General features: G+C 40.2%; 1 protein-coding gene across 2 annotated transcripts in view; it reads right to left on the bottom strand.

The window, feature by feature from the left end:
- LOC129696615 (septin-7) overlaps positions 1 to 24,199 on the bottom strand; it is a 105,722-nt gene that overhangs the window by 31,210 nt on the left and 50,313 nt on the right. For both annotated transcript variants that reach the window (XM_055634669.1, XM_055634670.1), the window contains exons 3-7: positions 13,735 to 13,835; positions 11,496 to 11,630; positions 10,796 to 10,913; positions 8,821 to 8,913; positions 4,922 to 5,018 (exon numbers count right to left, since the gene is read on the bottom strand). In XM_055634669.1, the coding sequence (XP_055490644.1) occupies positions 4,922 to 5,018; positions 8,821 to 8,913; positions 10,796 to 10,913; positions 11,496 to 11,630; positions 13,735 to 13,835 (544 nt within the window). The remainder of the gene's footprint in view (positions 1 to 4,921; positions 5,019 to 8,820; positions 8,914 to 10,795; positions 10,914 to 11,495; positions 11,631 to 13,734; positions 13,836 to 24,199) is intronic.

Genomic DNA, 24,199 nt, shown 5'->3' with positions numbered 1-24,199 from the left:
CCACCAGAACGTCACAGGAGATCCTTCTTCCCCGTGCCTATCAAAATGTACAACTCCTCCCCCTTCTGTTGTGGGGTGTACTCCCCCACTCCCCCATCCCCCCAGCAATAGGTGACATTTCAGGGTCGAGACCCTTCTTCAGACTGACAGTCAAGGGAAAGGGAAACGGGAGATATAGGCATATCTTCCATTCATTTGTCCTTAGTACCGTCTATATCTCTTGTTCCTCTTTCCCCCGACTCAGTCTGAAGAAGGGTCTCGACCCGAAATGTCATCTATTCTGCTCTATGATTGTTGCTTTCGTCCGTCAGTCCACTCGTTTCCACTCGTTCGCTCGCCCATGGATTAAGTAACGCAAGATAAAGCTGCAAATTCACGCACAGGATGGAAACTCAAAACTAGGGAACACCGTCCCCCTGCGTACCCCCCCATTTCCATCACTGCTCAGCTATCTGCTTATCTACACCCCACCATCCCCTCATCAGACCTACTACCTGCCAAACTTGGTCCTGTTCCTCTTATCTTCCCGCTTTCGCACCCCCCTCCCCCCCACAATCAGTCTGAAGAAGGCTCCCGACCTATCCATGTTCATCAGAGATGCTATCTGACCCGCTGAGTTACTCCACCACTTGGTCTCCTTTGTTGCAAACCTTCATCTGCAGTCCCTTGTTTCCTAAAAACTTTAGATTTGTGCTGATAAAATTGTTGGCAATTTGTTATATAATGATAGCAGTGAATATAGTTGTTTTTTTTTTTAAATAGCCTTGTCTACTGACCAATCCCAGCTGTTTATCTGTAGACTGCTATCTACTGAGAGCAGACACTTGCGTCAAACTTTCTCCCCAAGGTTTTCAACAACCACATTCATTCTAGTGGATGAGATTAACTAGCCCAGACAATGCTTCATAATTAACTTCAAATATTAGATTAAGAACAATCTGTTGCATATCAGCACTCAGCAAATACAGAAAGAATTTTACCATAGATTTGCAAATTGGCTTTAAAGCAGATTTATACCACAATCAACTAAATGTCATTTAAAAAAAAAATCCATAATGCCATTAGATGTCATATGAAATTGTATGATCATATGTAGGGCAAAGGCTCACACATCAACTGCAATCAATTATTCCATCGGGATAATACTTCTAACGGCAGCCCAATCACATCTTCATCTATCAGAAGCCTTGATCACTGCCCTTTCAGTTAAGCCACTGCAGACATCATGAAGCAACAGCCACCAGCCATTCTCTGATCCACATCTTCGCCACAACCTACAGATAAAGATACAATCTTCCAATCTCATTACCCCAGCGGTGCAGCTGCTTCTGCACTAAAACCAGGCCAGTCAATTTCCTGGCAGCACAACACTTCAAAGGCTGGAAGCATTTCCTCTGCAGCTTTGCTTGGTAATAATGTTTTTGTAGCCACTGCATTCAACTCCTACGTGCAGGGAGATTTTTGGCCGAATGCAGTTTCTTCGTATAATGCCAAAAGGATTGCTGATTCTTTGCCAGTCTTCCATTTCAGAAGAATAAACAGAAAGCAACTAACAACTGCTTTTTGAAATCATTTAACTGAATGATAATTTAAACATTGATTCAAACATTCAATCAAAATAAATCTGTTGCCACTGAACAAACATTTAATTTAGTTATATAAATAGGAAAGTGACAAATCAGGAAGTCCAATTTGGTAAGGAAATGCCACAAACAAGTCTGGTTAAACAAGCATAAGGCTCATCCAATTGGTGTGCAAGTCCCCTATAATACAGCACACATGCCTTCATCAAAACTACAGTACAATGGAAAGGCTATGTCCATTTCCTGTTGTAGTGGCTTAATTCATTTTCTGCTAATCAGTACCCTGCATCAATATAACCAAATTATTTGTAATTTCATAGTTCCATCCAAGAGTCTGATACAACGCAACTTCTCACTTGTGCAAAATCCTTTAGTGATGCACACCACCGAACAGGTAAATTAAATCTGCAGCCTTCTGGCAGAATCCAGAGACCCAATTACAGGGTAAGAGATTGCTATGAAGATTAACTGCAAGATGATGTCATTTGAACAGTATCACACCCATTTGACAGCAGTATACTTAGATCTAAACAGAATAAACTAGGAAACAGATTTTATAAAGTAAACTATTAAGAATAAGACATTATCATGGAGAAAGGATTCCATTGTTACTAAACCAGAGAATGATAGACAGAAATGCACCCGACAGAGTATTTAGAATGTCCAACTCCCTTCATCACACAGATCATACATTTTGCTCCCCTTTTTTCCTTGCATCTTTCACTGGTTTCCCTTTATGCCATTCATCCCAACAACTTATGGTGGGAACTTTAATATCTGTGCACACTTTTGGTGGTCCAAATTATTCATATCAGTGCTGGGAAACAAGAGCTCACCCAGCAATGAATCACCCATGTTCGCAGTGGAACGGCTGTGTTTTGAGGGCTGACCTTGGCTTGGCAAGCATCGTTATGGTGAAAACATTTCCTGCCACACCTGTGGGAGTTTGCAGATCCCAGTGGCATTAGCAAACTAAGAACCCACAAACTGCAGTGAAGGCAAGTCATGCTGGCTCCAACGGACTGCCTAAAAACAATTTACTTGTGTCAATTTATAATGCTGCATTCGCTGTTCTCATGTGGTATCTTTCACAGTGGTTTATCACAACATAACACAACTTCAGTGCACTCCGTAATGTATGAGACACAGACCCATCATTTATTTATTTGCCTCTGTACTCCACAATTTGAGATTTGTAATAGGAAAAAAAAAATCACCTATGGTTAAAGTGCACATTGTCAGATTTTATTATAGGGCATTTTTATACATTTTGGTTTCACCATGTAGAAAGTACAGCTGTGTTTATACATAATCCCCCATTTCAGGGAACTATAATGTTTGGGACACATGGCTTCACAGTTGTTTGTAATTGCTCAGATGTGTTTAATTCCTCTTTAATGCAGGTATTCGAGAGCTCTCAGCACCGTCTTTCCTCCAGTCTTTCCATCTCCTTTGGAAACTTTTATTGCTGTTTATCAACAAGAGGACCAAAGTTGTGCCAATGAAACTCAAATAAGCCATTATGAGATTGATAAACAAGAATAAAACTGTTACAGACATCAGCCAAACAGTTACCAAAATCAACTGTTTGGAACATCATTAAGAAGGGAGCACTGGTGAGCTTACTAATCGCAAAGGGACTGGCAGACCAAGGAAGACCATCACAGCTGATATAACCATATAACAATTACAGCACGGAAACAGGCCATCTCGGCCCTACAAGTCCATGCCGAACAAATTTTTTTCCCCTTAGTCCCACCTGCCTGCACTCGTACCATAACCCTCCATTCCCTTCTCATCCATATGCCTATCCAATTTATTTTTAAATGATACCAATGAACCTGCCTCCACCACTTCCACTGGGAGCTCATTCCACACCGCCACCACTCTCTGCGTAAAGAAGTTCCCCCTCATATTACCCCTAAACTTCTGTCCCTTAATTCTGAAGTCATGTCCTCTTGTTTGAATCTTCCCTATTCTCAAAGGGAAAAGCTTGTCCACATCAACTCTGTCTATCCCTCTCATCATTTTGAAGACCTCTATCAGGTCCCCCCTTCTGATGACAGAAGAATCTTCTCTATAATAAAGAAAAATCCCCAAATACCTGTCCGACAGATCAGAAACACTCTTCAGGAGTCACTTGTGGATTTGTTAATGACCACTGTCTGCAGAAGACTTCATGAACAGAAATACAGAGGCTACACTGCAAGATACAAACCACTGGTTAGCTGCAAAAATAGGATGGCCAGGTTACAGTTTGCCAAGAGGTACTTAAAAGAGCAACCACAGTTCTGAAAAAAGGTCTTGTGAACAGATGAGACGAAGATTAACTTATATCAGAGTGATGGCAAGAGCAAAGTATGGACGTGAGAAGGAACTGCCCAAGATCCAAAGCATACCACCTTACCTGTGAAACACAGTGGTGGGGGTGTTATGGCCTGGGCATGTATGGCTGCTGAAGTTACTGGCTCACTTATCTTCATTGATGATACAACTGCTGTTGGTAGTAGCATAATGAATTCTAAAGTGTATAGACACATCCTATCTGCTCAAGTTCAAACAAATGCCTCAAAACTCTTTTCAATCACCCGATCTGAACCCAATTGAGCATGCCTTTTATATGCTGAAGAGAAAACTGAAGGGGACTAGCCCCCAAAACAAGCAAAAGTTAAATATGGCTGCAATACAGGCCTAGCAGAGCATCACCAGAGAAGACGCCCAGCAACTGGTGATGTCCATGAATCACAGATTTCAAGCAGTCATGGCAAGCAAAGGATATGGAACAAAAATTAAACACGACTACTTTCATGTATACGATATTGCTGTGTCCCAAACATTATGGTACCCTGAAGTGGGGAGGACTATGTATAAACACAGCTGTAATTTCTACATGTTGAAATCAAAATGTATAAAAATGGCCTTTATTAAAATCTGACAATGTGCACTTTAACCACATGTGATTCTTTCTATTACAAATCTCAAATTGTGGAGTACAGAGACAAATAAATAAATGATGGGTCTTTGTCCCAAACATTATGGAGGGCACTGTATGTCTGGGTCCAATTCGAAGGCTGGAGCACTGCAAATTTAATTTCAATACAATAGCGAGAAAGCGTGCCTTGTCCTGGGTAGTAGTTAAGCCCCAGCCAATATCAGAAGGAATCTCATTAACATATTACTGCTAAAGGGAGCTTGGTGTATTGAAATTAGCTGCAATTCTTCCGCAATTACTGGCTACATTACTGATTTTTGGCAAACTTCGATCATGAAATGAACTATAGAAAGGCAAATTTCTCATCAAATTAAAACTTGACAATACAACAGGCAAAGCGACTTACCCTCTGCTACTCCCCAGGGATACTGTCGACCCCGGACACGTTTTCCATTTACCTCTATGGTAGTATTACTGCCCACAACAGCAAGAGGTAAACGATCCTAAAAAAGATTAACACAAAAATAGTTAAGAATAATTCACCAAAACCTAAAAGCTGCTTAAATTGGCAACTAAATAAACTCATCAAACAAATGTATGGGTTCCATTAAGTCACCAAATTTCATCCTGTGAATAAAAAGACCAGGTGCAATTTTAAAACATAGAAAGGAGAAAAACAAATCAAGGTTATTGCTGATTTTTGATAAGCCACTGCTGGGCCTCAGCTGAAAAGTAAGGTCTCTCTTGGGAGGCATCACTTGAGAGCAGGGATTTAGTACAAATGGGCCGTGGGAGCTAAAATGACAACTGGAGAAACAAAGCCAATTTCCTGAGTGCAGAGGTGGTGGTGTCTTGACCGAGGTGTTCTAAGTAACGAGTTTTATTAGATAAGGATAAAAAGTGTTCCTAATGACAAGCAGTAACCAGTGGATGTAAATTTAAGGTAGGAGAAAGATTCGATTAATTATCCTTTTGTTTTAGACACGGGTGCAAGCTCTTTACCGGAGCACCGTGAAAGTGCTTTTGGTTTTAGATTTAGAAGATCAAGAAAGTAAAACAGAAATGGTTTTAGTAGTCGAGTTTTGTATAAACAGGAAACTGTAGATGCTGGTTTACAAAATAAAGTGTTGGAGTAACTCAGCAGATCAGGCAGTATCCTGGAGATACTGAGTAACATTTCAGATCGGGACCCCTTCTTCAGACGGACTTTGGGGGGGGGGGGGGAAGATAAAATGAGAGAAGAAATTTGTGTATTTGATGTAAATGAGCAGCAGTTTCCGAAGGATAAATGCTAATAGTTTTTTTTCATTGAACTGTTTTGCTGGCCTTGCAATAGTACTTTTTCATTTGTTTATAGTTATGATGTCATTGTTAATTGTCATTGGCAATTGTGCCCTTTCAAGTGTTATACTGATGCAATGTTCAGTTATGTGTTAAAAGAGAAACTTTCCAAAGAAAGTTATTTTAAACTGTTAAGCATTGATGTTAGAAGTGAACATTTTTCCAACGGACACGTGTTGCATTAGATTGCAACTTTCAAAAGTAACCATTAACAATAAATTTTAAATGACACAGGAAACCACAACCATTTGCCAGACTTTGAATATGCACCCTGACCAAAGTGGCTGCTCAACAAAACACGACTGCTCAACGCACCACTGTCCTGCTTCCTCTGCCCTGGCACACTAATCCCTTGGGCAAGGAATTCCCTACCCATCCATTTGATTGTGATACTTTTTCCATTCCAAACACATGGCTTTTCTGCATCGCCAAGATCTGTGGTGTGACACACCACCCTACGACTGACACTTTGGGTTCTCTTTAATTTAAATGTTCGATTATTAATGTACAGATTTTATTCTTCTCACTGGGACACAAGTGGAGGATGTTTTCTCTTTCGAAGGCAGCAGCAAACAGCAATGAGCCAAGTGAGATTCTTCTAACAATTTTGAAAATGATCCGCAAATCCATATTAAATTAAACCAAATGCAGTAATAATTTCTTCTCGTTAAAATGTATTTACTTGGACATAGTGCACATTAACCAAACTTAATTTTAGTTTTAAACACCATTATTTGGCTCTATTTCAAAGAGTGCATGAACTCCATTGTATTGGTTTACAGCTCAGGCCCGTTTACCAGCCTTCAATTTTCCATCTGGCTTGTTACTAAAAATGCCATTGTTACAGCTGCTCCTTTGGCTTCCCGCCTGTCACCATCTGGCATACCAAGGAACTAATCTCCCGGGATGCAAATCTTTTGCAAACTCAACCATATCCATTGAATTTATGTTTGGGCTGACATTTTAAACTAAAAATATAGCGCAGTTTGAAGGCTGGCTTGTCAATGGAAAAAATGAATTGCGTATTTATTATAAGATTAAATATTTTTCTCATTTTTATCAAATAAATGCAACTACATTTACAAAATCCTCAAGCCAGATGTTGCAATATTGATTTGTGATCAAACTGCTCCTCCTTAATGTTTGGGACAAAGACCCACCATTTATTTATTTGCCTCTGTACTCCACAATTTGACATTTGTAATAGAAAAAAATCAAATGTGTTTAAAGTATACATTGTCAGATTTCAATAAAGGCCATGTTTATACATATTGGTTTCACCATGTAGAAATTACAGCAGTGTTTATACATAGTCCCCCTTTTCAGGGCACCATAATGTTTGGAACCCATGGCTTCACAGACGTTTATAATTGCTCGGGTGTGTTTAATTGCCTCCTTAATGCAGGTATAAGAGTGCTCAGCACCTAGTCTTTCCTCCAGTTTTTTCCATCACCTTTGGAAACTTTTATTGCTGTTTATCAACATGACGACCAAAGTTGTGCCAATGAACGTCAAAGAGAAGCAGGAATAAAACTGCCGTCAGCCAAACCTCAGGCTTACCAAAATCAACTGTTTGGAACATCATTAAAAAGAAAGAGAGCACTGGTGAGCTTACTAATTGCAAAGGGACTGACAGGATGGCAGAAGAATTCTGTCTATAATAAAGAAAATCCCCAAACAGCTGTCCGACAGATCAGAAACACTCTTCAGGAGTCAGGTGTGGATTTGTCATTGACCACTGTCCGCAGAATACTTAATGAACAGAAATACAGAGGCTGCACTGCAAGATGCAAATCACTGGTTAGCCGCAAAAATAGGATGGCCGGGTTACAGTTTGCTAAAAGAGCAACCAAAGGTCTTGTGGCCAGATGAGACGAAGATTAACTTATATCAGAGTGATGGCAAGAGTAAAGTATGGACGTGAGAAGGAACGGCCCAAGATCCAAAGCAAACCACCTCATACCACGGTGGTGGGGATGTTATGGCCTGGGCATGTATGGCTGCTGAAGGTACTGGCTCATTTATCTTCAGTGATGATACAACTGTTGATGGTAGTAACATAATGAATTCTGAAGTGTATAGACACATCCTATCTGGTAATGTTCAAACAAATGCCTCAAAACACATTGGCCGGCGATTCATTCTATAGCAAAACAATGATCCTAAACATACTGCTAAAGCAACAAAGGAGTTTTTCAAAACTAAAAAATGGTCAATTCTTGAGTGGCCAAGTCAATCACCCGATCTGAGCCCAATTGAGCATGTCATTTATATGCTGAAGAGAAAACTGAAGGGGACAACCCCCCAAAATAAGCAGAAGCTAAAGATGGCTGTAATGCAGGCCTTGCAGAGCATCACTAGAGAAGACACCCAGCAATTGGTGATGTCCATGAACCGCAGACTTCAAACAGTCATTGCATGCAAAGGATATGCAACAAAATACTAAACATGACTACTTTCATTTACATGACATTGCTGTATTCCAAACATTTCTATGCCCTGAAATGGGATGGGGGGGGGGGGGGGGGGGGGGGGGGGGGGGGGGGGGGGGGGGGGGGGGGGGGGATTATGTATAAACTCTGCTATAATTTCTACATGGTGAAACCGAAATGTATAAAAATGGCCTTCATTAAAATCTGACAATGTGCACTTTAACCACAAGTGATTTCTTTTCTATTACAATTCTCAAATTGTGGCGTACAGAGGCAAATAAATAAATGATGGGTCTTTGGCCCAAACATTATGGATGGCCAGAAAGTAAATCCACAAAGGTCAATGATTGCTAATTGAAAACATTTTCAAAATCTTACTTCAAAAAACCACTATAAATATTGCAAGGTTTAGCGTTCTATTAAATGTCCCCATTTATTTCAAGTCATGCTTCCACCGTCTTTTCTAGGGAAGCTGCTACACATTTCAACACAAATAGGCAGCAAGAACCCAACACTGTTATTCATATCCCACCTTTATCTTCTTTACCAACTTATTTTCTTCTTCATCATCTGTTTCCGGGAATTCATAGATCTTTATTTTGTGTTCTTGGATTTCTTTCATCACCTGTAACAGAGCAATTAATGGAGCATTACTCAGGTCTGCACTAGTGTGTAAGTTCATTGGATAATTCAAAGAGCTAGCAAAAGCCCAATGATCAAACAGCCTTCTGCTGAAATGTACATTTGAATAAAAACATATTCAGCTTGTCAGCAACTCTGTGCAGTTGATTAAACTCATTTCAGTTTGTTAATTCCCTGAATGTTTGCTTGATGACATCTCTTCAATATTACAATATATTGACCTACCAAAGATTTCAGTCAAACTGGAATTGTTTTTTCCCACAGAGGAAATACAGATATTATTGCAATCTACATTGTTCAAAAAGTTATTACTTTAAATTTGATTTTAATTTAGTGATTGGGAGGACAATAATATTTTGGTAAAATTACTTTAAAATTGAGTAAACCGCTTGATGCTAGAAGGCTGACAGATGGCCTAGTACAGGGCACCGCAACCAACTGGGCCGAATGTGGCCCGTAACCTGATATCATCCGGTCCGCAAGCGTATTTTATTCCCCGTATTTATCCGGCACGCCGACTTCCGTCATCTCCGGTACCTCCCGGGCCCGAGGCCACGGCGCCCAGGCGCGGTGACGCAAGAACGCAAGGAGGCCTGCGCTGGCGACCGCAATGGCGGAGTAGCTCTTACGAGCTTCTGGCTGTACGGCATCCTGCGCAAAGCCGCCGGCACAGCCACCACGCACCTTCTGTGTCTGAGCTTCACTGTCGGGATTGGGGTTGTCAATCGGCCAGGGACGAATGAGTGTGAGTATTTGAGCCACTGCCTTCAGGACAGAGCCACGGCAAAGGTCCGTAGGTATGCCATGTTCGTGAGCAGACCATAAACTAAGATATTTAACAAATTTAAGGTAGTGGGCCAGTGCTCCGGGTCCCGCCTAAAACAAGTTTATATATATATTATTTATATATATACAATATATATTAATGATCTGGATGAGGAATTGAAGGCAATATCTCCAAGTTTGCGGATGACACTAAGCTGGGGGGCAGTGTTGGTGTGAGGAGGATGCTAGGCGTACCTGCCAGGGTGGGAAGGGGCAGGATCTATGTGAACAGGGTGACTTGGATGTTGGGCCTGTCATTCAGTATAATGGGGTGAGGTTATCCATGTGGTAGCAGATTATTATCGTGGCCGATAGATGTCATGGTACACCGCCATCCAGGCAGTAAAACAAGCGAATGGTATGGTATGTTGGCTTTCATAGCAGAGGACAGGGAGGTTGTACTGCAGTTGTACGAGACCACACCTATGCGTGCAGACATTATTGCCAACAAGGTCACCAGCCGACCCCTGGCCTAGTGTCTTATGAAGAAAGACTGGATAGACTTGGTTTATACTTTCTAGAATTTAGGAGATTGAGAGGGGATCTTGTAGAAACCAAAATTAATAAGGGGTGAAGATGCAGGAAGATGTTATTAGTTCAGGACAAGGGGTTACAGGCTTAAGGATGATCCTTTAGAACCGAGATGAGGAGAATTTTTTTCACACAGAGAGTGGCGAATCTCTGGAACTCTCTGCCACAGAGGGTAGTTGAGGCCAGGTCATTGGCTATATTTAAGAGGGAGTTAGATGTGGCCCTTGTGGCCAAGGGGATCAGAGGGTATGGAGAGAAGGCAGGTACGGGATACTGAGTTGGATGATCAGCCATGATCATATTGAATGGCGGTGCAGGCTCGAAGGGCCGAATGGCCTACTCCTGCACCTAATTTCTATGTTTCTATGTTTCTAAGTCTCAGTAGCCAAAGCAACCATTTTGGCAACGAGACGTATACAATGCAGATTATCATTTTACATTAAAAACCCACACCCGCCAATAAACCTGGAGTAGGAAATGCTCTTAAAACCACGAGCCCATGTTCTCACCTGTCTCTTGAACTGTTGGCATTCTTCTGGAGTGAGGGTATCGGCTTTGGCAATGAGTGGAATTATGTTAACTTTCTCATGTAGGCGCTTCATGAATTCAATATCCAAAGGCTTTAGTCTGCAGAAATGTAACACCTAAATTGGTAAACTGCTTGTCCATTCAAATCTTTGATCGATGTTTAACAGATGATTCAAACTGAAAGTCATCCATTGAGCAACCATTTAAAAAATAATACATGTCGATTAGATTAGGATTAGTGTCATTGGGTGGTTGATGGTTGTTGCACATTCAATCTCCATGCTGCATCTCTACAAATCTGAGTGCCAAATGAATTATTTCACATCCAAAAGTTTACAATTTGCCACTATTGATAATTTAACTACACAATTGAACTCAAAAGTATTCTCCAAATTCTCTCTCAAGTAGTAAATTGAAGCCAGCAGACTTCTTTGCTTTTCATTTACATGCACCCAAGAGCAGAAAAGTCAGATATGAAGGCCACATAGGCTGCAATATTTTGTTACGAGGAGGATGAGCATGTTCCAAATTGTTAACGGGTTATTATTGATTGATTTGTCAGTAACGATAAATATCAGTAGACATCAGACCACTGTAAAAACAGCCGAAATAAAATTGACTCAAAACATTAAATATTCAGCCTTTAGAAGTTATTAGAACTGTACAAAATGTTTTACCAACCCGTGGCCTGAAGGAGCAATAAAGTATAAACAACAATGGACTCTGCTGTCTGGCATTTGGCGTCGGTTCACACGGGATTCAGAATTCAGGTAATCTTCAAATTTGCTGTCTATGTGATCGATGACAGGCTGCCAACTGGAAATCAAAATGGGTAAAACGATCAGTCCATTATGGTCTCAAACACAGAAACACATAGGCAGATTGTTCTCCAAATCACAAGCATGTTGTACATCTACTGTAAGAAAAGTTTTCAAACTTGTACAGATGATTCAAAGTTATGGCAGTTAAAGTATCAAAAGGTTGCCCTTACGGATTTGGATACATCACTGCATTGATTGGGTTGGCAGCTGCAGACAGGTACTTTAACCCATTATTTCCCTAAAGGCCAACACCACCTTTCTCCAATGAACACTGGTCCATGAACTCCATCCTGTTCCTTAATATACCCACTTCCTAAATCTTTTCCTACCCACGACAAAATCTAACGTTGGCCTCCCACTCTGTAATGCAGTGGTTACCTGTGCATCTACTTTACTCTAATTGTTACTTTTTACTTTAAAACATGACTCTACAATTCATTATTCTATTAATCTCATCTCAGGTTTGTTTGTCAAAGGTTCAAAGATTAGGTTATTGTCATGTGTACCAATTAAGGTGCAGTTAAACTCGAATTACCACACAGCCATACTAAAAAAATGCAAAACCCACAACTACATAAAGTTAAGATAAACATCCACCACAGTGGATTCCCCACATTCCTCAGTGATGGAAGGCAATAAAGTTCAATCTCCTTCCTCTTTATTCTCCTGCGGTCGGGGCAGTCAAACCATCTGCAGTCGGGGCGATCGAAGCTCCCGCAGCTGGTGATCGAAGGCCCCGCGGGGCGATCGAAGCTTCCGTGTCGGGGCGGTCCAAGTTCCCGCGTGGAGGCGGTTGAAGCTCCTGCGGCTTGGAGCTTCCGAAGTCACTCTCCAACCAGGGACCACAAGCTCCACGAAGTTAAAGTCCAGAGGCTCCTGCGATTGCAGCTCCAAAGTCGATCCCCGACAGGGATTGCGAGGTCCGTGATGGCAAGTCCTACAGGCTCCCGCGATTGCAGCTCCAAAGTCGATCCCTGACAGGGATCACCAGCTCCATGATGTTAAAGTCCACATGCTCCTGCGGTCGTTGCTCCAAACGCAAAGGCCGGCAACTCCTCGATGTTAGGCCGCAGTGAAGACGGAGATACGATACGGGAAAAAAAAAATCGCATCTCCGTCGAGGTAAGAGATTTTTAAAAGTTTCCCCTAACACAACCCCCCCCCCCCACCCATAAAACAAGCTAAAGAACACTAAAACATTCATTTAACACATGCTAAAAAAACACCAAAGAAGGAAGGGACAAGACAGACTGTTGAGCGAGGCAGTCATTGCTGGCACCACCCGGTGGATTTGAACTTTGTCCAATTTTTCACACTTTAAACCTTGTGATATGGAATTCTGATTTCTAATCTTAAACAGCCCTGCTCATCCATGACCTTGATCCTCTATTGGTTCCAAAATAAGCAAGGCTTTAATTTTTTAATTTCCATCGTCAAATTTGTCTCTTCCCTCAGATTTCTGTTTCATAATTTTCTTCATTGTAAACCACATTAAGTGAAAATTAGACCAGCTCATTATCCATCTGCAAAAAACGATTCAAAATGAATAGCACAATTGAGGATGTTGTAACAATACAGAATGACCTTCAGTGTTACATGGCTGCATGACACACCTTACCTGGAAATAAAATTGGCAGATACAGCAATTACGATCCAAGTAATCCAATATCTCCTTTATATAAATATTATGGTAGAGATCTGCTTTCCATGCTACTTCATGGAAGCAATTTTTAGCTTCAAAACTGAACCTTTCAGCACCACAACAGCACTGAGCATACAGATGTTCATACTAGGCTTTAAAATATTGACAAAGATTTGACCTTGATCATCATTTCATGCACCATTTGAGTGGCGGCGAACTCTGAACAAAGTCATAAGCAGTTGACCAGATCATGAATGCACCCTTCAGAAATATTTACTTAGTTATGAAATACTCAATTAAAACGATAAATGCTGGAATCACACAGTTCTGGTGAAGTCTTGCATCTGAAATAATATGTTGGCTTACTTTCCACAGATGCTGCCTGACCTGCTGTTTCAGGCATTTGCTATCAGATTTACAGCAGCTATTTTCTTTCTTTTAAAATTTGAAAACTTACCAGTTACTGTTGTCCACAGCATCTCCAAATCCAGGAGTATCGACTATTGTGAGTAGTAGTTGAACACCGCCTTCTTTAATGAATACTTTTGACTGTTCAACCTGTAAAAAAGGAAATTGAAAATTGTAAAATTCGACAAAAGTGCTTCTATGGCAGAATGCTCAAGAAGCTCTTAACGAGATTCAGAGTAAAATTATTGACATTTGCTTCATTAAACACAGGATTGTGTCATCCCTTCCACTCAGTGTTACTACGTTTATGGAAACCAATTTCTGATATCCTAAGATAGAGACAAAAAGCTAGAGTAACTCAGCAGATCAGACAGCATCTCTGGAGAAAAGAAACAGGTGACGTTTCAGGTCGAGACCCTCCTTCTTATCCTAATTTGACCTGACTGACATAACCCAAGGATGCAGATTGGAAACTAATTTTCTTTCTTAGAACACAAAGTGCTGGAGGAAATCAGCATGTCAAGCAGAATCTGTGGAGGGAATGGACAGGCAGTGTTTCAGTTTGGGAACCTTCTTCAGATTGAGTTCACTTAGCATTGTATGCAACACAGGTAAGGCTTTTTTTACTCCACAATATCACCACAAATTTTCCTGGGTCAATCTCATTCACACTATGGCCAAGAAAAATTCACAAACGGCTAAAGAAATTCAGCACTTCTGCAGATGCACCATGCAAAGCATCCAATGTGGAAGAATCACAGCTTGGTGTAGCAACTGCTCTGTTCAAGACAGTAAGTAATTACAAAGAATTGTAAATGCAGCCCAGTTCATCAAACAAAGCAAATCCAATTATACCGCTCACTGCCTTGGAAAGTAGCTAACATAATCAAGGACCAAAAATTCTGGTCATTCCCGCCCTACCCTCTCCCAGTGGGCAGAAGCTCCAAAAGGTCAAAAGTATGTGCCACAAGATTCAAGAACAGTTTCCCACTCACCATTATCAGACTCTTGAATGAGCCTCATACATTCATGATATATATTTCCAATCTACATCTTTGCAGCCCTTGTTTTATCTGTATTTTCTCTGTAACTTTAACACTATCTTCTGCACTCTTTATTTTCTCCTTTTGCACTACACAATGCATTCATGTATAGTATGATTGTCTGGATAGCACCCAAAACAAAGCTTTTCCCTGTATCAACACCAATAACATTCTCACTTCTCTCTTCCCCTTACTGACTGGGCAGCGGCTGTTTTTTTTAAAATAAACAACAGTCCTTTTGGGACAGGTTTCCTTTCTGTGCCTAGAAGAATCACCGTACAGGATAACAGAAAGTCTAATGGGATTAAAATGGATGTCTTGGTCCAACATAACCAGTGGGAAAGTCATGGGATAGTGAAACTGTCTTCAAACGGCAAATTTCAGATGCTGCTTTTGAAACACAGATGCTCAAAGCATTGTACACTGAATTGGACTGAAGAGGACATTGCTTTGAGGAATTCCACCAAGCACTGACATGACTAGATTCCAACAAGTGCATTTTTTTTTTTTCTGTAACTAAGTCTAGCAAATAGAAGAGAACTTCTTGACCCCATGTTGGGTTTAATTTCACCTATGTGGGCGAACTACTGCTGGACTCCAAAACTATTTACTGTGTTGTTTGGTGAAGCAACAGTTGGGTCTGTTTAAACTATTTATCAGGCTATATCCAGGCAGCCTTCCATTTAACAGGCATATATCAGTGTTGTAACTACACTGCAGCTTAGCTTCACCTTGTAGCATCGATCTACGTGCAACCTGGCAAAATGCTAACAGAAGCCCATGATCTTTGCTGGGTCTAGTGCACGTGCCAATTCTGAGTGAATCAAGTTGGTTGAGAAGTGGCATCAGCGATGTTCAAAAGGGAATAGAGCATGAAATTTCACTCCTCGTCTCTGGCTGAAGATGGTTGAGAATTACATTTGATACATTTTCCAAGCAAATCAAACTAGAATCTAAATGGACGTGAACAATCAGATATTGACTTCCCTCCTTCTCCAGGATATTTTTCTTTACACTCTGCGCTATTTTATTCAGTCACTGCTGCCTGAATGCAATTACATGGAATTGGATGACCAATTGCAACAATCATTACTCAAGAGGTCAAATGATCACAAACAACTGCTCAAAATAATATTCAAAGATGCCAGTTTAAAATAACTGTTTGTTTAAAGATAAACTGTCGGATAAATTGAAGCAGATAAGGTGGTGGAGTTTAGATAGGTGCATGGACATGGAGAGATATGGATCACATGCAGGCAGATGAAGTTACTCTAACTTGGCATTATGTTTGGCACAGACTTTGTGGGTTCAAAAGCCAATTCCTGTTCTGCACTGTTCTGTTTTAAACGCTGTAGACGGTTGTACACCGATTTCCTGTCTTAATATTAGCAGAATACGACCAAGATTCAAATCTAATGCACTTGTGTGACCATGTTTCACATCTTTGGGACAGCAGCTTCAAAACTCACACATAAAGCATCATATTTATAAGGTTGCAACTATTTATTGAATTGGAACATTTTTTCTCAGGTTTTGGAGGATTTATAACTGAACCATTTATGAAAATGATTAATGCAACTATATGGTTACTGCACAATTCTGTCAGGAGAATATTCTGATGTAAAACCTATCACAAATTCATGAAAATTGAACCAGCAAATTATGTTCTCTCAAAAGTTGTAATGGAACATTTTATATCAGATGTCATTTCTTCGCCACTGCAGAAATTAAATATCTGATAGTTTATCAGAAATTTCAATCATTTAAGATAAAAATGATGATGCTCTGCATTTGCTTAACAGACTGCAATTCAAGCTTCCATCCTTCATTCACTATAGACCCGCCTTCCTGTTACCGCAGCTGGAAGTAATAAAGAGTTGAAGTATAAATAACATTTGCCAATCCTCTCACACTATGTGTGACACTATTGGCATAAAGTTCTAACCAGTGGGATAGGATACCAAGAAGCAATGCACATTGATATTACAAAAGTAAACATCCAATGTATAATTTATGGGAAACATGGAGATCTACAAGCTACATGTAAACATTCAAAGCAAGTTCACTAAATCCGATTGAGCTTTGTTGACGGACTATCCGCTGTGCTGATAAAATCAATCCAATACAGGAACAAAATAGAGAATAAAAAGAACTTCAAAGTTTAAAAAAAATCTGTGCTAAATATCATTTGTTTTCCAGAAATAATTCAAAAAGCCAACACATCTGAGATATGAAGAATGCTTCAAGACTCTGTTAACCACAGAAAGCCCACAAAATAGAGGAGCCCCAGAGTGAACTGCTCTTCATATACCGTGCCATTTAGCCAACTGATTTCAAATAGCTTTATTTTTGACACGTTAGCTGTAGTTATTGCCCTCAAACAGGGAGAGAGACTATACTGTTTAAGAAGGAACTGCAGATGCTGGAAATCGAAGGTAGACAAAAATGCTGCAGAAAATCAGCGGGTGAGGCAGCATCCATGGAGCGAAGGAGAGATTATACTACTTGCTATCCATTATATGATATGAAAGAACCAAATATAATACCTATATTATTTTACCTGTGCGATGAAAGAGCAAAAGCAATGAATCAGGCAGGATATGGTCAGTTGTCACAGGTTAAGAATCAGAAAGTATCTTGTTGATGCTGAGCAGTTAGCAAATCGTAACAACTTCCATTTCATGGGGATTTTACACCTGGAAGTTGTTTATTCAGTAGAAATCAAAGTATGCAGCATTGAAACAGTAGCCCACATTCAAATATTTAACCATTAATCTTACTTTAACAAATTTACGTTGCTGATGAGCAAATTTCCACAGATTTAGTTAGTGATTTAGTTACTTTGTTTTGGTTTGCACTATTTTCATAACTGAAATTATTTTTTGTTTGTTTATTATGTTATCTATTGCGTACTTACAAACTGTTTGTGCTGTTGCAAGTAAGAATTTAATTGTTCCGCTTCGATACCAATGTCATTTAAACACTTTAATAAAACCAATTATGTAATTAAAACGATGAGTGAACCACATTACACTCTGTCACACAATATTCAATGCTTACATCACTTGGATGAACATCCTCTCAGAAGCATAAGACCAGTCAACTAACCTCTAAACTGACTTACTATTGTTGCTCGAAACAAATCACATGCAAAACAATTAATCCAAATGTGAATTAATCAGTCGCAATATGAGAGTAACAGAATCATGTTGATTGAATTCTGGCTGCTGTTATTGGATTCATACAGCAAGAAGAAAAGGAGCTGCCAATGTGTTTGTGTAATCTACAAATTACTGGGACAGTATACAATGGCTGTGTTCAACAGCACAAGAGGGAGTCTTTGAATCATGAGTGCAAAGCAAGTCTTGCATCACAAATGCCACAAAACATTCAAATAGTATTTTTGAAACACAGCTAATGATATTTCACCCTCCTTACACCAGGATAGACTATTACTTAGATTGGTATACTGTGCTGAACATAAGATTTGAGTCATGGATCTTGATTTAACGTTTCCTTCTTCCTCATCCCCCTGCCCTTCTTTTTCAAGACATTTCTTAAACTATGCAGTTTAGTTCACTGGTTAGTTCATGGCCTAAAATCAGAAAATAACAATTTCTCCTCAACATTGCAATTTGATTTAAAATTAACAGCGTCCTAAAGAGTTTTGCAAATTCTCATTCCTTCCTTATTAGTCAACTTCTAAATAATTGTCCTGTATATTGTTTATGTTAGCAAGAATGTTTAATCCCCCACTCAATTTCCATCGAGGAGATTTTACAAAATCCTATATTTATCACGAAAGGTTTCTAAACCCCTACATGCAATGAGGCCACTATACATGGGGAAAATACAGAAAGCAGGAACAACTGGAAACAATCCAGAGAATGTTTATATAAACAACAGATTCACATAACAATCCCTGACCATATTCCATCATCTGGTTTTCACATCATTCCCATGAGAATCCTGGAAACCAGAGTCCAATTCTTAGCATTCCAGGCGAACGCTGTTCAAATCATAGCACTCACTACTATCATTTTACTTTTGTTAAACTGACATTACAATTTTCAGCCCTTCAGAATGTTTCCACTGCAAAAGCAAACACTTACATTTTTTAGATATCTTTAGCGAGTCAATAATAAAAGAAAATAGTTTAGCCCAGGTCAAAGATGTTAATGGTTTAGGCTGTGGGAAATAAATGAAAGAGCCCCATTTGAAAGGAAAAATGGTTGACATTCATGTCACTGAACCAGCAAGAACGGAGAATTGCAAACACAGTACTATCTTAGCGATTCCAGATGGCATTTTGTGCAACTCTGGAAAACAACTAGGAACTAAACAACTGATAGGCATGAGCTCTTCATAAAGTAGGTGAAAACTGAGTAACCAGTGGAAGCACTGAACATATACACGTCAAGAACAATGCTGGATATGTTATAAAAGTAACCCACAAACCAGGAAACAATTCATCACAATTTTGTTACATTTATTTAAGTGTTGAGATTCATTGACTCAGATATGCAACTAGGTCAAGGGAACAAAGTGTTTCATTACTAAAAGGGTATGGGAAACTTGAAGCTTAAAATCAAAGCAATTACTACTGCAAAAAGTTGGGCTGACATCAACAATCCTTACAGACATTCCACTGGGGAATTTGTGGCTGTTAAGTAGTAACACTTATCCCTCAATGTTACACTACCAAAGCTAGAGTCATCTTTATTTGCTTCCTCTGTGGCAGTTTACCATTCTGTATAGCCAAGTAATACAGTGTGCTGATTAAAATTTAAATGACATGTTACTACTGTCACTTTACAGAATGATTTCCAGCAATTCTGCATAATGCACACAGCAAACCTTTAAAGATGCATGGTGCAGGATTCAGGATTGGGAACGTAGCTACCACTTCTCATTTTAAAATCAAGCCTCAGAACACACAATTTGATTCTGTTGCCACTGAAATTACACAACCGCAATGGTGTCGCAATTGGGAATGACACTCTGAACAAAGCAGTAAAAATCTAGCTTTATACATAGTTCAAATTGGTGAAAGTTCCTGGTTAATTTAGTCACTAAAAACATGGTTAATGTTGTAACTGATTCACTGCATACAGCAAGAGTTAAAACTTGCTACCACTTCTCACTTGGTTAATAAACAAACATTTTAGAGATTTCCAAATATAATTATGAACCTTGCATCATGTAGTAGTGAAATACGTGATGGTAAACATTTTTTAATTCATTTTACTTGTCCACTCGTCCTGAAACAGGCCCTTCGGTCTACCAAGTCTGCACTGACCAGCAATCACCCCGTACACTAGCACTATCCTACACGTATACAATTTACAATTACAAAGTCAATTAACCAACAAACCTGTGCGTCTTTGAGTGTGGGGGGAAACTGGAGTACCTGGACAATACCTACGCGGTCACAGGGAGAATGTAAAATCTCCGTATGGACAGCACCTGGAATCAGGATCAAAGCCTCTGGCATTGTAAGGCATCGCAACACTACTGCTGGCCCATGTAAGACAAAAGGTGCTTTATCAATCAACCCTCTATAATCGAAATTGAAGACAACACCCTAGAAAATGTGGATTATTCCCTTATTTATCAAGGGGATAATTCTAGAAAATGTGGATTATTCCCTTATTTATCAAGGGGATAATTCAACACTGCCTCCAATCTGTGCCAACAGTCACGGTGGCGCAGCGGTAGAGTTGCTGCCTAACAGCGCTTGAGGCGCCAGAGACCCGGGTTTGATCCCGACTAATTTAATTTGCGGGAATCGCTGGTCGGCACGGACCCAGTGGGCTGAAGGGCTTGTTTCCGCGCTGTATCTCTAAATTAAACTAAACTAAGTCTGAGCAATTTTTCCTCAGTCAGCTGCGAAAACCAAGACCTCAATTAAGGCCAGACAAATGCCAGTATGACCATTCATATCAACGTGTCTTACATTTTTTTTTTAAAGGCATCAGCCACAGTGACTGATGTTTACATAGAGATGACATGTTTGGGCAGGGTACAGCTCAAATTTAACACAAAATGCTGGAGTAACTCAGCGGGACAGGCAGCATCTCTGGAGAGAAGGAATGACGTTTCGGGTCGAGACCGTTCTTCAGACTGATCCTGATTCAGACAGATTTAATGTCTCCATGGTGGAGCTGGCATTGTCCACACATGAACAGGCTGCATGGAAACACTGATGACAATTTGCTATCTCACTCTTTCAGTTAAGCTTGTTACCATGGAAAAATCTGCAGGTTCGAAAGAGGTGTGCCGTACTACCATTTCTCACAGGCAGCCTCTTCTCACTGAGTCATGGACGATTCAGTGCTGCATTTGTGCCAGGTTCCATAAACAGTATGGGGAAGCTGGAAGCTGGTGGCAGGTTCTCACACAGTTCTGATGCTGGGTCTCGACCCAAAACATTGACTGTCCTTTTGCCTTCACACCTGCTGCTTGAACTATTTATCTCTTCCAGCATTGGCATCATTGTGATGTATCTGCAACTGCAAGCAAGCAATGAATTTTCCCCAGCTCTTCAAATCTTTTCATCGTGTTTCATACTAATTTCACTCCCTCACTGGGGACGATGTTAACAGGCAGGAAGGTATCAAACTCAACAACTACCTTTGTAAACAAATTCATAAGACCTTGATTTAATTTCTCCAGCTCAAAGGTTTCTTTTGACTACCAATGGGATGAATATCAAACATTGTTGCTTTGAAAAATGAAGGCTATTCTTGAATCTAAAGCCATTTGCGCTCAGTCTTGTTCATATGAATGCTAGTTCTTAAAATAGTTGCAACAGGATCCAATGTCATTGAGTGTGTTGAACGATTATGGTGGGAGGGGAGGAAAAATTCAATGTCAGCTGACTGGGAACATATCAAAATGAACACTAGGAATCAGTCATTCAAACAGTGTAACCAAATGCATTGTGAATGGTTTATGGAAACTATTCAAAAGAAACTTGTGCAATGCTTTTGAACAATTGCTGCATTTTCTATTACAAAAGATTTCACAACTCAGCAAGAATTTAGAAGATTACCAGTTATTTCCTGCAACATGAACAAAAATAAAACAGGTTTTTTGTAGCTAATATAAATGTGACATTTCAAGTAAATCTCAATCACACATTATTCACTGCCCATCCCCAAGTTGAGTAGGCCACTTTTCTAAGCCTTCCATGTTGATAGATGGGAGTTTTAGGATTGTGAGCAAGTAATGGGTTAGGAATGTTTGTGAATTAAGGCATTCCCTTGCTACCTTTCCCCTCCCAAGGTACTGAGCATTAAAACCTCTGTAAGTCACTGTGGTCAAATCCTAACCTGGTACACACTGCAGCTATAGGTGAGTAGGGTCGTCTGAAAGGTTGCAGAAAGGCTGCAGTCAAGCAGATTTTTTGCTGGATTCTGTTCAGTTTCCAACATTATTTCAGCTTCAAAGCAAATCTTCGCCCAAATTACATGGATAAAACCAAACTAAATGCAATCTGAAAATGTTGCCTTTTAATTCACACATCAGTGCCGCAAATACATCTTGCAAAGTAAACCTGTCAGCACTTTTCTGGAGTAACCTCATCGTGGCAACTTCCTTTTCTCAAACTGCCAAAAAAGAGTTCCAAGGAGAAAGCTGTTAACTTCCACAGCTGCTGCCTGTGACACACATTGTATGTCCTGTTTACTTCTCCAGTTCCGTAACAATTTTCTACTTGTGTGGTGTCCAGAACTGTACAGAATGCAGTATTCTGTACATTTTTATATAACTTTATTATTCAATAGCTCCATGGCAAACCAGTCAACTTGAATGGCATTTTCGGCGACAGCCTAGGTTGTCGCGTTTATGCAGTGTTGCCCACACGCCCCCCAAAATGGATTCATATGCTGTCCTTCCCTCAGCCACTGGCGCATATTTTTCAGTCAATGCATGCAACCATTAATATTTTTTTTCTGCAAAGTCGTTCAGTTTTTTATCCACTTCCAGAAAATCATTGCAAAATCAAGTCCAACCCCTGGAGCCCCTGTGTCACATTTAGTTCAGAGAAACAGTGCCCTTCGGCCCACCAAGTCCGCACCGACCAACTATCTCCACACACTAATACTATCCCACACACGTTAGGGACAATTTATACTTATACCAAGCCTATCAACCTACAAACCCGTGTGCCTTTGGAGTGTGGGAGGAAACCCTAACCCTAACCCTAGCCCTCACCCTAGCCCTGACCCTAACCTTAACCCTAACCGCAGGACAGCATACATCATTGTGTATGTCGTACAACTACAGGCGTCAGTCACTGACACTCGCTGTCGCCGAAAAAAACCGCAAAGTGGGACAGGCCCTTTACACTTAAAGGTTCAAATCATACACCACCGCAAACTGGAAATATAATTATCCATCCTAATAGTCACTGGGTCTAAATCTTCGATCTCCTTACCTAGCAACATTGTGCATATATCCTTACAAGGACTATAGTGTTTCAAGATATGGGCTCAACGCCACCTTTGAGAGGAATTAACTATGAATTATAAATGCTGACCTTACCAGTGACACTCAGATTCCAGAAAAATGTATCTATTTCTTGTTCTATTCTTGATGCTGCTGTGTGACACAACACAAATGACCTGCATCATATCAGGGATTTACTGGCATTGAACAAGGAGACATCCAAAGTAGGATCAAACAAAATCCAGAAGCCCAACAACTGAGCACCTGCTTTATCAAATTATTCATTGACACCCAAGTATATGTTCCAACAGAGCCCTGCAGGATTTGAGAGTATATATTTGTGCCTAAATAATGTGCCTTCATTACATAATGTTTCTTCACAGTTTAAGGATAAAGGGGAAATCCTTTAGAAGAGAAAAACATTTTTCACGCAGAGAGTGGTGAGTCTCTGGAACTCTCTGCCACAGAAGGTAGTTGAGGCCAGTTGATTGGCTATATTTAAGAGGGAGTTAGATGTGGCCCTTGTGGCAAAAGGGATCAGGTGGTATGGAGAGAAGGCAGGTACAGGATACTGAGTTGGATGATCAGCCATGATCATAATGAATGGCGGTGGAGGCTCAAAGGGCCGAATGGCCTACTCCTGCACCTATTTTCTATGTTTCTATGTTTTATATCCTGAGACATTGTGAAAAGCTGTGGAAGAAATTGCTGGGACAAGTTTTAGTATAAACTTTCGCTACTCGTGAGGTACAAGAAAACTGGAGGGAGGCTAATGTTGTGCCTTAATGTAAGAGCTACAAGGATAAGCAAGGGAACAGGCCAGTGAACCAAACATCAATGGTGGGTAGGTTGCTGGAGGAGATTGTGAGAGAAAAAATCTACCAGCATTTTCCAAGGCAAGTACTGATTAGGAACAGTCAGTATGACTTTGTGAATGCGAAATCATGTCTCTCAAGTAGGCAAGTATAAAACTAAGGCCTAGAGAAAAGTTGAGAGAGGAAAGATGTCAAAAGGACCTGA

This window comes from Leucoraja erinacea, chromosome 4 (genome assembly GCF_028641065.1).
Source record: "Leucoraja erinacea ecotype New England chromosome 4, Leri_hhj_1, whole genome shotgun sequence".
Taxonomy (NCBI): Eukaryota; Metazoa; Chordata; class Chondrichthyes; order Rajiformes; family Rajidae; genus Leucoraja; species Leucoraja erinaceus.
Note: the sequence above shows the minus strand (reverse complement) of the source record. Positions and strands in the feature narration are given on the sequence as shown.